General features: G+C 47.4%; 1 protein-coding gene across 1 annotated transcript in view; it reads right to left on the bottom strand.

The window, feature by feature from the left end:
- Positions 1-7,477: 7,477 nt before the first annotated feature.
- Positions 7,478-13,572, bottom strand: part of LOC119972198 (chitin synthase chs-1-like) — an 88,052-nt gene continuing 81,957 nt past the window's right edge. Inside the window, exon 19 of the mRNA XM_038808539.1 lies at positions 7,478-9,166. Within this exon, the coding sequence (XP_038664467.1) occupies positions 9,146-9,166 (21 nt within the window). The 3' untranslated portion in view covers positions 7,478-9,145. The remainder of the gene's footprint in view (positions 9,167-13,572) is intronic.

Consider the following 13,572-nt stretch of genomic DNA (forward strand, 5'->3'; position numbering starts at 1 on the left):
CCCCACCACCCCACCCCACAAACGCCGGTAATCTCTCCCCCACCACCACCACCCCACAAACGCCGGGTACTCTCTCCCCCCCTCCCCCACCACCACCGCCCCACACAACGCCGGTACTCTCTCCCCCCCCCACCACCACCCCACAAACGGCGGTACTCTCTCCCCCCCACCCCACCACCACCACCCCACAAACCCGGTACTCTCTCCCCCCCCCACAAATGCCGGTACTCTTCTCCCCCCCCACCACCACCCCACAAACGCCGGTACTCTCTCCCCCCCCCCCCACAAATGCCGGGGTACTCTCTCCCCCCCCACCACCACCCCACAAACGCCGGTACTCTCTGCCCCCACCACCCCACAAACGCCGGTGCTCTCTCCTCCCCCCCCCCACATACGCGGTACTCTCCTCCTCCCCCCCCCCCCCCCCCCCCACCCCCCCCCCCCCCCCCGCACTCGATGTAGGTAACTGAACGGCGTCAACCATCATTAATGTTTGACACCATTATAAACCTACTGTGATTTTCGCCGACGTGACCCATGGCCACGTCGGTGGGACTTCGGCCCATCCGGGCCGGAGTTTGTTGACAGTAAAAATTAAATGACATCCTGCCGGCGCCAGCTGTTCTCAGAGGCTGCTGGCGGGATTTGCACAACGCCGGTTTTTGGCCGCTCAGAAAATTCAAAACCCGGCGGGAGCGGGAATAACGCCGCCGCCGGCCGATTCTCCGACCCTGCGTGGGATCGGTGAATTTCGCCCCCTGTTTTAGAACATAGAACAGTACAGCACAGAACAGGCCCTTCGGCCCTCAATGTTGTGCCGAGCCATGATCACCCTCCTCAAACCCATGTATCCACCCTATACCCATAACCCAACAACCCCCCCCTTAACCTTACTTTTTATTAGGACACTACGGGCAATTTAGCATGGCCAATCCACCTAACCCGCACATCTTTGGACTGTGGGAGGAAACCGGAGCACCCGGAGGAAACCCACGCACACAGGGGGAGGACGTGCAGACTCCACACAGACAGTGACCCAGCCGGGAATCGAACCTGGGACCCTGGAGCTGTGAAGCATTTATGCTAACCACCATGCTACCCTGCTGCCCAAATTTTATCCTATTAAAATCAGCATTCCCCCAATTCAGCAACCTTATTACCAGTCCATATTTGTCCCTTTCCATATCTACCTTGCATCTTACTGAGTTATGGTCATTATCACCAAAATGCTCCCCCACTGACACCTCTTCCACCTACCAGCCTCATTCCCTAAAATTAGGTCAAGTACCACCCGCCTCTTGTCAGACTTTAGCGTGCTAGCTCAAAAAGCTCTCCTAGATCCACTTTAAAAATTCCTCCCCCTCTAGAAATTTCAAGCTTTGCCTGTCCCATTAATATTGAGGAATTTGAAATCCCCTACTATTATTACCCTATTATTTTTACACTTCTCTGAGAATTGCCTGCGTATCTGCTCTTGAAATGAAAATCGCTTATTGTCACGAGTAGGCTTCAATGAAGTTACTGTGAAAAGCCCCTAGTCGCCACATTCCGGCGCCTGTCCGGGGAGGCTGGTACAGGAATCGAACCGTGCTGCTGGCCTGCTTGGTCTGCTTTATAAGCCAGCGATTTAGCCTTGTGAGCTAAACCAGCCCCTTCTACCTCATTCTACCTCTTCTTCTACCTCCCCAAGACTGTTTGGAGACCTGTGATACACTGCCAGCAATGTGATTACCCTCTTTTTGTTCTTCAGTTCCATCCATATAGCCTCAGTTGAGGAGCCTGCTAATATATCACCCCCCCCCCCCCCCCCTCACTGCAAAAATTGAATCCCTGATCAATACTGCAGCACCAACTCCTCTTTTACACCTTGCGAGAATTTGGTCCATTCCAGTTCAGGTCCAATCATTCAACTTGTGCAGGTCCCATCTTCCCCAGAGACAGAATCATTGATTCAGGAAACTAAAGCCCTCCCTCCTGTACCATCTCTTCAGTCAAGCATTCATCTGCTCTATCCTCCTATTCCTGGACTCACTAGCACTTGGCACAGCAGTAAACAGAGATTACAATCTTTGCGGTCATGCTTTTCAATCTGCTACCTGGCATCCCAAATTCTGGCTGCAGGACCGACCTCATCCCTCTCATACTTGTCGTTGGTACTAATGTGAACCATGACCTCTGACTGTTCACCCGTCCCCTTCAGAATGAGGAGGCATGAGGACAAAGGAAGGGGGATGGAGGTGACGGAGGGAAGATGGGTGAAGGAGGAGGGATGGGGGTAAAAGAGGGCATTGGGGCAAAGGAGAGGGGAATGGGGCTGAAGGATGGGGGTGAAGGAGGCAGGATGGGGTGAAGGAGGGGGAAGGGGTGAAGGAACGGAATGGAGCAAAGGATGGGGGAATGGGGTGAAGGAGGGGGATGGGGCAAAGGAGCGGGAAGGGGTGAAGGAGGGTGGATGGGGTGAAGGAGGGGGAATGTCCTTCATCCCATCTCACCTCCTTCACCCCCATCCTCTGTCCTTTGCCCCCATCCCTTCCTCTGCTGCTACTCAATGCGCATGCACCATAATTCACGTGGGTCATGTTGTGAAATCCGATGATTGTCAGAATGGATCCGCCCCCTCTGATGTGTTAGGTTCAGCAGAGTGATTGACATGTAAATACTGGAGTGGATTTCTCAGTCGTTCTGTCCCTGATTGCCCATGAAGAGACTCACTCATCCTTGTAACCTACCCCACCCAAATTAACCCATTCATCGTACACTGCTGATTTCTTGCTCTTCCTGTGCATTTGCTTACTATAGTACTGATAATTGCAAAAAGGAAATCCTTATTAATACCAATGAGAATTGCAAACAGACAATCCTTATGCAAACCAATCAGCCACATCTGACCAGTAATAAATAATCAGTTGGAAACGCTCAATTTAACGTCAGAGCAATTTATTAAGTAAGCAACAGTTTCACACATCAGTGATTTGGTATCTTGAAAATGTGGCCAAGCATTCACCCTGCTGTAAGTAATTGTGTAATTTTATGAATTTAGCTATTAGTGCAAGCATCAGAGAATATCCACCTATAATAGTGGTCATTTTCACATTAGGAGCAGTAAGTATGGAACATAAATTAAAGCACGATGGAAGAATCATAATAACCTGGTCACCTGTTGTTAAAAAAGCATTGTTTAGGCCAAGTTCACCTTTTGTTGAGCTTTCCAATAACTTATATAACAAACCTAGACCATTTTAAAATGTGTACCACAGATATTCATTCAGTAAATCAATCCGAAAAACAAAGATGCACAAAGAGCTTCTAAAAAAATAATCAGCTGTTTGTAAAATGCACTACTTGTCTCCAGTTAAAATTCAGTGGACATTAGGCTGTGAGTGGATTTTTAGAAAAGGTTCATCAGGAACATCTCATGAACATGGCAGGTTTCTGTGTTTTTGTTTGGATCAGGAAATTTATAAACTGGAGAGAACAAGGAGCGTTTGATGCTTTAAAATTCTGCAATGTGAAAGAGGAATGATCTGTTACTCAGGAGTTCTAAGTTTGAATTAGAATTGTGTGTCCATCAAGCATGCTTGTCTGCAGGGTCAGCTGTATTTTATAACCTGGAAAATGCACAGACAAAACCATGCAAACAACTGCAGTTTAAATCTAAATAAGTAACAGGTCACATTTTATCAATGATACATTTAGGAAGTACCTTCAGTATTTCATAAATTAACAGTCATATTTGCATTAAACATTTAGCATCTTCAAGATTATTGTAAACATAGACGAGAACAACTGACTATTTTGTGCAAAGGTATAGATATATGAATTCACGATCAATTGTAAATATCATAAATGCACATTAATAATTCCTTATGTTTGACATGATGCACATAATGGGTGTGTCTTGTGCACATGCATTTGTGTACACAATGATCTTAACTTTTTCACATGCGTACATTTTACATTTATCAGTTGATAGTCATTGCACACACAAAGGGAGTATATAATCCCTTCATAGATCAACTGATAATCTTTAGATCTTGGCTGTAAGTAAAATTTGTTCACCCTTAAAACTTGGATAAAGCTGATTGAGGCAACAGAAAATTAAGGTCCAATGCAAGGCAGCATGGAGCAAGTGGGCCTGATGTTAACAACAGGAAAAGGGAAGGTTTACTGCTGCATCTCTGTATGACTCCTTGAGACAAGGTTTCCGTTGTGGTTAAATTGTAACAAAATTGTAAAAGTTTAATAAATAATATAGTTAGAGTTTAGCAATTCATGGCACTTGGAGGAAATTATCTTCCCAATGAGTAGATTATGTATCGTATGATGGCAAATGTTTACCAGGCTGATAAAAATGTATTCATCCCTGAGTTACTTGGTTTATCCAATTTGTTGAGATGTTTATCTTATCAAGGTTATTCTCTACGTACAGATGCGTGGAACATCAGCCAGATCTGATAAAATGAGCCCAACAATATTTCAGAAAGATTTATACCAATTGATAGTCTAATAATTGGGCGATTCCCGAATTGGACTGTAATCCTGGTGCAGCACAAATTGTCTGTGCCAGCTAAGACAGATGGAATAACTGCACAAAATTAGCTCAATGGCCTCACACACCTGATCATCATTCTGCCAAGCTGTTGGCATCAGTCACAGCCTCGCTGGTCACAGAAAACACAAGGACTGGCTGGTTTAGATGCCAATCTAGGTGATGAGCGGAGTCCAGGATGAGAGGAGACGCAAGAACGGTGGGACTCGGGACTTCCGGTAGTGGCAAGTAGGAGAAGGTCACATACGAGGTAGCAACCGCCTGGGTACTTGTTTTATTTGGTCCTTTTTTTGCCTGTTCTCGGGGAATTTGGGTGAACACACTCGGCCTAGCTAAAGGTTTAGGGAACAAAATAATGTCAAGAGTTTCCAAAAAGCTTGAAGGAAGGAACGTTATGAGTGGAAACGCTTCGACTGGTACAGGGAGTCTGCTTGGCTCCTAGTTTGGAAGATGGCGAAGCCGTTCCTATCACAGGCGGATATGCTGGTGGAGGTACTGGCCTCGGAGTTTGAGAAGCAGTTGGGAGACACATCGAAAAACAGGGGAAGGTGATGAAGCAAACCCACAAAAAATTGATTGAGGAGGCGCTTAGTCCGATTTGGAATAAGATGCAGAAAATCTCTGTGAAAAGGGAAAAAGGAAGGAGAGGTGATGGAGGGAGTGGAAGAAATCTTTTCGATGCACAGCTATCAAATCGCATCGCTGGAGGCTGAGATCTCATTGGTGAGGGAGAGAAACAAGATCCTGAAGGCCTAAGTAGTTGACCTGGAGAACAGGTCAAGATGATGGAATACCTCAGAATCATGCCAGAGGGGATGGAGGGTCCGAATTCCACTGAGTTTTTCTCTCAGATGTTCAGCAAGTTGGTAGGGAAGGGGATGGACAGATTTCCCCTCCAGAGTTGGACAGGGCCCACCGAACTTTCCGTCAAAAGCCTCGGGTGAGCGAGCCACCAAGGACAGTGGTGATGTGATCCCACAGCCTCCGAGAGGAGAGGGTCCTGAAGTAGACGCTGCCCTCCCTCAAATGGGAGGGCAGCGCCATTCGGATTCATCAGGACGTCGGGGCGGAGCTGGGGAAGAGGTGGGATGCCTTCAACAAGGTAAAAGTGGCATTGTACCAGAGTGGAATGAAGTTTGGGGTGAGGTACCCAGCGAGGCTTCAGTTCACGTATGGCCAAAATACCATTATTTCGACACATCAGAGGAAGCGGAGGACTTTGATAAAGAACACAATCTTGGACTCAGTTAAAAGTGTCATGGGGGAACTGTTATGGCTGTTGATGGGATGTTGTTTGGAATTTTATGTATACTGTATATATTTGTTGTTATTCGGGGTTTGCATGTTACATGGCGGAGGGGGGAACAATTGGGGTAGAGGGTAATAGTTAAGGTAATAGCAATGGAAATATATGGACCCTGGTGGGGATTTGAACACTGCAGGGGTGTTGGATTTTTAAAATATGTGTAATGGGGTTGGGCGTGGGAGCTTCTTTTCTCTTTGTTCCTTAATATGTATCCTGAGTGGGGGCTACCTTGCTAGCAGCAAGGTTTTAGCTAGCAAACGGGAGTGTGGTGGGGAGAGGAGCTGTGGCCTTTTGGACCTGTTTAGCCAAGGTTCAATGAGTTTGTTTGGTGGGGGGATGGGGATGTTGAGGAGAGGGCATTGTTCAGTGGAAAGTGGTCAGCAGATTCAATGGGAGGAGGGGTGATTGGAGAGAGGGGGATGGGTGGGGGTGGGGTCTTGCTCTGACAGTTTCTGGGGCGTTTCTTTGTCTCACCTTTCAGGTGGGGTTGATGACCATCTTGCATGGGCCTTGGGCCTAAGTATTTGGTTTGGATGCGGGATAATCCTTTGTGCTGTGAATGGCTGACTGCGGAGGTTGAGGGGGGGTTGAGAGACCCCTGATCAGGTTGGCCACATGGAACATGTGGGGATTCAGGGGCCAGTGAAGAGATTGAACGGGGACGGGTCTGTCTATCTGTCCATGCTATGGGAGGACTTGGAAGCAGTTCACCGAGTGGAGATCATATTGTACAAGACACACATGGGTAGAGAGGCAAGAGAAGAGGACCTGAAGCTAGTGGATAATATTCTGGAGGTGCACCCCAGGTACTTGGGAGACCCTACCCCAGAGCTCCAGGCAAATAGGAAGAAACTGTAGATGCAGTTAGATTTGTTTTCTACGGGTAAGGCGGTGCGCCAGCTGCGGCGATCGAGGAGGGTCATTTATGAATACAGGGAGAAAGCCAGGCTTCCCCTGGCTCACCAGATGAGGTGGCAGGCAGCCTCCCGGGAGATCATTCAGGTCAGGGACTCCAGCGGCAAGCTGGTATCTGCCCTGGATAGAGTAAATGTCGCATTTGAGGCTTTCAATAAGAATCTGTACACTTCGAAGCCGCCAGAGGCGGGTTTGGAGATGTCGCCATTTTTGGAGGATCTGGAGTTTCCGGTGGTAGGGAGGAGTAGGGAGAAAGTATTGGAAGCATCATTAGGTCCCGAGGAAGTTTTAGCAGCTATAGAACGGATGCAAACAGGTAAAGCCGCAGGAACGGATGGATTTCTGGTCTAGTTATAGAAGTTGTTTTCCGGACAGTTGGTCCCATTGCTGGCAGACATGTTTCAGGACTCTTTGACCCGGGGCTCCCTCCCAGTGACACTGGTGCAGGCATCAATTTCCTTCCTGTTGAAAAAAGATAAGGATCCTGTGGAATGTGAGTTGTACTGCCCGATTTCGCTGTTGAACGCAGATGCCAAGGTATTGGCTAAGGTGCTAGCAAGGAGGTCAGAACCTTGTCTTCCTGGGGTGATAGGTGAAGATCAGACTGGGATTGTTTTTTTTAAGTTTTACTTTATAAATTTGTCGTACCCAAGTTTGTTTTACAATTAAGGGGCAATTTAGCCTGGCCAATCCACCTACCTGCACATCTTTGGATTGTGGGGGTGGGACTAATGCAGGCACACGGAGAATGTGCAAACTCCACACGGACAGTTATTCGGGGCCTGAATCAAACCCGGGTCCTCGGCACCGAGAGGCAGCAATGCTAACCATTGATCCATTGTGCCGCCCCCAGACATGGATTATTAAGGGCTGGAAACGGTCGTCTAATGTCCAGCGACTGTTAAATGTAGTTCTCTCCCCACCAGCGGGGCCTGATCCTGAGGCGGTGATGCTGAGAACACATTTGGCATGGTGGAATGGAAGTATCTGATTACAGTTTTGGAGAGGTTTGGGCTTGCATCAAAGTTTGCCTCATGGATATGTGTATTGTATAAGGCCCTGTTGGATAGTGCACATATCAGCAATTTGGGTTTGGGGTGATTTCAATTAGATAGGGTCTGATGTCTCCCCTCCTATTTGTATTGGCGATCGAGCCCTTGGCTATGGTTTTGAGGACTTCTAGAAAATGGAAGGGGATAATTCAGGGGGTAAGGGTGGAGCATAGGATGTCCCTATATGCCAACAACTTGCTGCTTTATGTGATGGATCCAGTCCCCACGATGGGGGATATTATAGAACTAATGAAAAGCTTAGGCTCTTTTTCAGGATATACGTTGAACCTGGGTAAAGGTGAGAATTTCTGGTGGACCCCACGGGGAGGTGAGCCAAGCCAGCAGGGCTTGCGTTTCAACTTGCCAGATCAAGCTCCATATCTGGATGTCCGTGTAGTCTGGGACTGGGTACAGTTTCATAACTTGAATTACACCAGTCCGGTGAGTAAGATCAAGTTGGATCTGCAAAGGTGGGATAAACTGCCTTTGGACTTGGCAGGCAGGGTCCAGTCTATCAAAATTAATATTCTGCCATGGTTTCTGTTTATTTCAATTTCTTCCTGTCTTTCTCCCTAAATCCTTTTTTGGGAGGGTAAACAGGTTGGTGACATCATTTATTTGGGTGGGCAAGACTCCGAGAACTTGTACGACAGTTTTACAGAGCGACAGACTGTCCGGGAGACTTGCACTGCCTCACTTCCTTGTTAATTATTGGGAGGCCAACATAGAAAGGTGATGGGGTGGTGCAGTGACCTGTACAATCTTGCGTACAGGTAAAGGCAAAGTCAGGTGAGGGGTTTGGGTTGGACGTGCTGGTGACAGCTTCGCTACTGTTTCGCCAACAAAATATTCTGCGAGTCGGGTGGTTGTGCCCACTTTAAAAATATAGAGGCAGTTCAGGCAGAATTTTAGTCTTGGGTCTTTGGCGAAGTTGGCCCCCATTTGTTCCAATCACTTGTTGGGCTCCATGTTTGGGGTGTGGGGAAGGAAGGGGTTGGAGAGAGAATAAGACAGTGGGACACACATGGAATGTACTTGCATATGCCTTCAGCCGTAATGGCACTTCGGTGCCTATTTACAAATGGGTGTCAAAGCAACACATCTATGGGCCCATTTGCATAAGGAATTGCTAATATGTTGAGAAATAACTCTGTCATTACATTTCAAATTTTTGATACAATCCGTAGATCTTTGTAATATCCCTGAGTAGTTGTCAGTTTGTCAGTTGTGTTTCCGTCAGACAGTAATGACAGTAATAGTGTGAAGCTGATGAGATGTAGTTTGATTCTTCTCAAGCCCCATCGATTTTTCTTCTGTATAATGTCAAACTCCAAAATCTTTATACTAAAAAAAGGAGAAAAGGACATAAAATTCAATTTTCATTCTGGATTTTGTGCCTGAAAACCGAAAATGTTTCCACTGAATTAGCAATAAAACTCAAATTACAGTGAAGTACAATTTGCTGCAGGAGTGAATCTAACAGTATCTGCTTTAGTTAAACTTGTCCTTGTCATTTTAGTTTTGACAATAATATATGCTGAAAATTGCTGAAAGTGCAAGGCTGGAACCTAAATGAACAGGACAAGCAACTGTGTCTCTCCTCAACGAATTAGATTAAAGGATTGTGAAGTTATCAGTGCAAAGACTGGGAAACAAATACAAAATAGAGGGTGGCATTCAATGTTAATCAGGTGCAGAAAGAGAAATGTAGACGATAGACAGAATAGATACATACGTACATACATAGAAGATAGGAGCAGGAGGAGGCATTTGGCCCTTCGAGCCTGCTCCGCCATTCATCACGATCATGGCTGATCATTCAACACAATAGCCTAATAGCCACAGAGGGTAGTGGGTGCCTGGAACTCGCTGCCGGAGGAGGTGGTGGAAACAGGGACGAAAGTGACATTCAAGGGGCATCTTGACAAATACATGAATAGGATGGGAATAGAGGGATACGGACCCCGGATGTGTAGAAGCTTTTAGTTTAGTCGGGCAGCATGGTCGGCACAGGCTTGGAGGGCCGAAGGGCCTGTTCCTGGGCTGTACTTTTCTTTGTTCTTTGTTCTTTGTAATGCTGCTTTCTCCCATAGCCTTTGATCCCTTTCTCCCGAAGTACTATATCTAACCTCCTCTTGAATATATTTAATGATTTAGCATCAATTGCTTCCTGTGGTAATGAATTCCAGAGGCTCACCACTGTTTGGGTAAAGAAATGTCCCCTCATCTCTGTCCGAAATGGTTTACACTGAATCCTCAGACTGTGACCCCTGGTACAGGACACAACCATTATTGGTAACATCTTCCCTGCATCTACCCTGTCTAGTCCTGTTAGAATTTTAATAGTCTCTATGAGATCCCCCCTCATTATTCTGAACTCCAGTGAGAACAATCCCAACCTAATCAATCTCTTCTCATGACAGTACCTCCATCTCTGGAATCAGTCTGGTGAACCTTTGCTGCACTCCCTCGAGAACAAGAACATCCTTCCTCAGAGAAGGAGACCAAAACTGCACACAATACTCTAGGTGTGGCCTCACCAAGGTCCTGTACAACTGCAGCAACACATCCCTGCTTCGAAACACGTGCCAACTAAATCCACAGTGAAATACTAATCAATACAGATTCCATGTGCCACTTATGGTGAATTTGGGGATGTAAAATTTTATGACAGCTCAGATTTTCCAGCAAGTGGGCATCTCAAGGTGACCTCCCCCTTATGGTGGCATTTTCTATTCAACGTAGCTCAAAAATTCTGGCCCTGCCAGTCACTAAAAATATATTAGGGGGCCTCACGGTAGCATGGTGGTTAGCATCAATGCTTCACAGCTCCAGGGTCCCAGGTTCGATTCCCGGCTGGGTCACTGTTTGTGTGGAGTCTGCACGTCCTTCCCGTGTGTGCGTGGGTTTCCTCCGGGTGCTCCGGTTTCCTCCCACAGTCCAAAGATGTGCGGGTTAGGTGGATTGGCCATGCTAAATTGCCCGTAGTGTAAGTTTAATGGGGGGATTGTTGGGTTACGGGTATACGGGTTACGTGGGTTTAAGTAGGGTGATCATTGCTCGGCACAACATCGAGGGCCGAAGGGCCTGTTCTGTGCTGTACTGTTCTATGATGAACTGAGAACAGAGCATCTAGGAGTTTGGTGAATAATGGGACCAATAGCCTCTCCCCTTACCCAAGGCATTTCCAGGTTTGGGAAAGAAATAGAGACATGATGGAAATATGGTGAACTGAAGTCAAATCAGGAACAGAAAGAGAAATAAAAAGAATGAAAAAAATATTTAATCAAGAGTGAAGAGTGAAAAGTAAGGAAGATCATTATTATAACAATTGTTTGCTTGTCGAGTTAAACTATGGTTTAAATGTTTCTGTTTCAGGATCAGCAAGGTTGCATATTTGCTACTCAATCTTATCATTAAAAAGGTACCAGGAGCCTTGGAGTTCAGTGGTAGTGTCCCGATCATTGGATCAGAAACTCCACGTGCGAGTCCAACAATGGACCTTGTTGGCCATGCAAAGCATGTTCAACACAGTTCAGTGGGCTGATAATCAGCTCAGGAACCTTTCCACCACTAGTCACCAAAGGAGAAAAGAAAACTGTGTGTGATACGCTAAACAAAATTCAAAAGGTACTGACATTGGTTTTTTTCAATAAACATTTATTATAACAACAACAAAATAAACAATGTACATGAAACTATAAACATATACTGCATAAGCCGTCTCCTCCCTTACAGGTCCCACCTTTATTAACCCCCCTACTCTAAGATAAACTAACCCCCCCCCCCCCCCCCCCCCCCCCCCCCCCCCCCCCCCCCCCCCCCCCCCCCCCCCCCCCCCCCCCCCCTTCTGCTGACGATTAATTTTCCGCAAAGAAGTCGACGAACGGTTGACACCTCCGGGCGAACCCTAACAGTGACCCTCTCAAGGCAAACTTGATTTAATCCAAACTGAGAAAGTTAGCCATGTCCGATAGCCAGGTCACTGACTTCGGGGGCTTTGAGTCCCTCCAAGCTAATAGTATCCGTCTCCGGGCTACCAGGCAAGCAAAGGCCAGAATGTCTGCCTCTTTCTCTCCTGGATTCCCGGGGCTTCCGACACCCCGAAAATCGCCACCTCTGGACTCAGCACCACCCTTGTTTTTAACACTGTAGACATGACATCTGCAAACCCCTGCCAAAATCCCCTAAGCTTTGGACATGTCCAGAACATGTGGACATGGTTCGCTGGTCCTTCCGCACATTTTGCAAACCTGACTTCCACCCCAAAGAATCTGCTCATCCGGGCCACTGTCATGTAAGCCCGGTGAACAACCTTGAATTGTATCAGGATGAGCCTGGCACATGTTGCGGATGCGTTGACTCCACTCAACGCATCCGTCCACAGACCATCCTCTATCTCTCCTCCCAGTTCCTCCCCCCACTTGTGGTTCAGCTCCTCGGTCTGCGTCTCCTCTGACCTCATAAGTTATTTGTAAATGCCAGCGTCCGTTCCTTCGGACCCCTCCGGGAGCCCAACGATTCTCAAGTTCTCTAGGTCCTCCACCTTCTCCAGGAGCTTCTTCTGCTGGTCTCTCAGCTTCCCCACCTCCAACTCCACCGCGGTTTGATGTTCCTCCTGCTCAGCCAGCACCTCTATCTTCTGGATTGCACGATCTTGGGCATCCAATCTAAGCCCCAGCCGCTCACTTGACGCTTTTATCGGGTCCAAGCAGTCCCGTTTCTGTTTAACAAAGCCTTCCTGAATAACTTGCATCAGCTGCTCTGTTAACCGCTGGGTTGTCAAACCAGAAGTCCGGTCCTCCGCCATGCTGTCTCCTGTTGCAGCTTCACCCAAACCTTCTCTGTCTTTCTGTTTCTGCCTTTACGAGCACTTCTAGTCCTTCTCTTCATACCCCGATATGGGAATTCAGTACACAATTGCCTCTGTCTTCAGTTTTTCAGTTCACATCCGGTAGGAAATCGGGGGAAATGGTCCAGAAGTCCGACCCGAGAGGGAGCCACCAAATGTGCGACTTACTCCTTCATAGCCACCACCGGAAGTCCAGGTACTGACATTGTTAATTTCTACCCCTAACATTATGTGCTGAGTTTAACTGACATTGATTGTGCAGATGTAGCTATTTCGTGAAACTCATATGAATGTTGAGGGGGAAGAGCTGGCCTGAATTTCTGCACAGACAGAGAAGCACTCCGTCTTTATGAAAATGTTATCAAATACTGGAATCTGAAAGCCCTGCCCCACAACATTTTTGCAAGGGGAGAATTGGGAGGGTAGAACTTTGGGCACCTGTGCATCAGGAGGCAACTGCACATGTTCAAGTGCAGCAGCTTTCAGCCTGATCTGATTTTCGCACAAGTGAGGAGTAGGAAACATGACTTTTGCACATTAGGTCTGGGAGGAGAAGGTATAACTTACTTGGGTTCTTTGGAGGGGTAAGGAACCCTTTATAGATATGTGGCGGGATTCTGTGATCCTGAGGCTAAGTGTTGATGCCGTCGTAAACGCCCTTGCGTTTCTTGATGGCGTCAACATGACCTCAGGAGCAGAAATTCTGACCCCTACAGGGGGCCAGCAGGGCACTGGAGTGATCCACGCTGCTCCAGCTGCTGACCCCGCAGATAGGCGGCGAGGGGTCCGCACACGCGCAGTGGGACCGGCACCAACACGTGCATGCACTGTGGGACTGGCGCGATTGCATGCACAGAGGCTCCCTTCTCCACGCCGGCCCCAACTCAACATGGTGTAG

The sequence above is a fragment of the Scyliorhinus canicula genome, chromosome 1, assembly GCF_902713615.1.
Source record: "Scyliorhinus canicula chromosome 1, sScyCan1.1, whole genome shotgun sequence".
NCBI classification, from domain to species: Eukaryota; Metazoa; Chordata; class Chondrichthyes; order Carcharhiniformes; family Scyliorhinidae; genus Scyliorhinus; species Scyliorhinus canicula.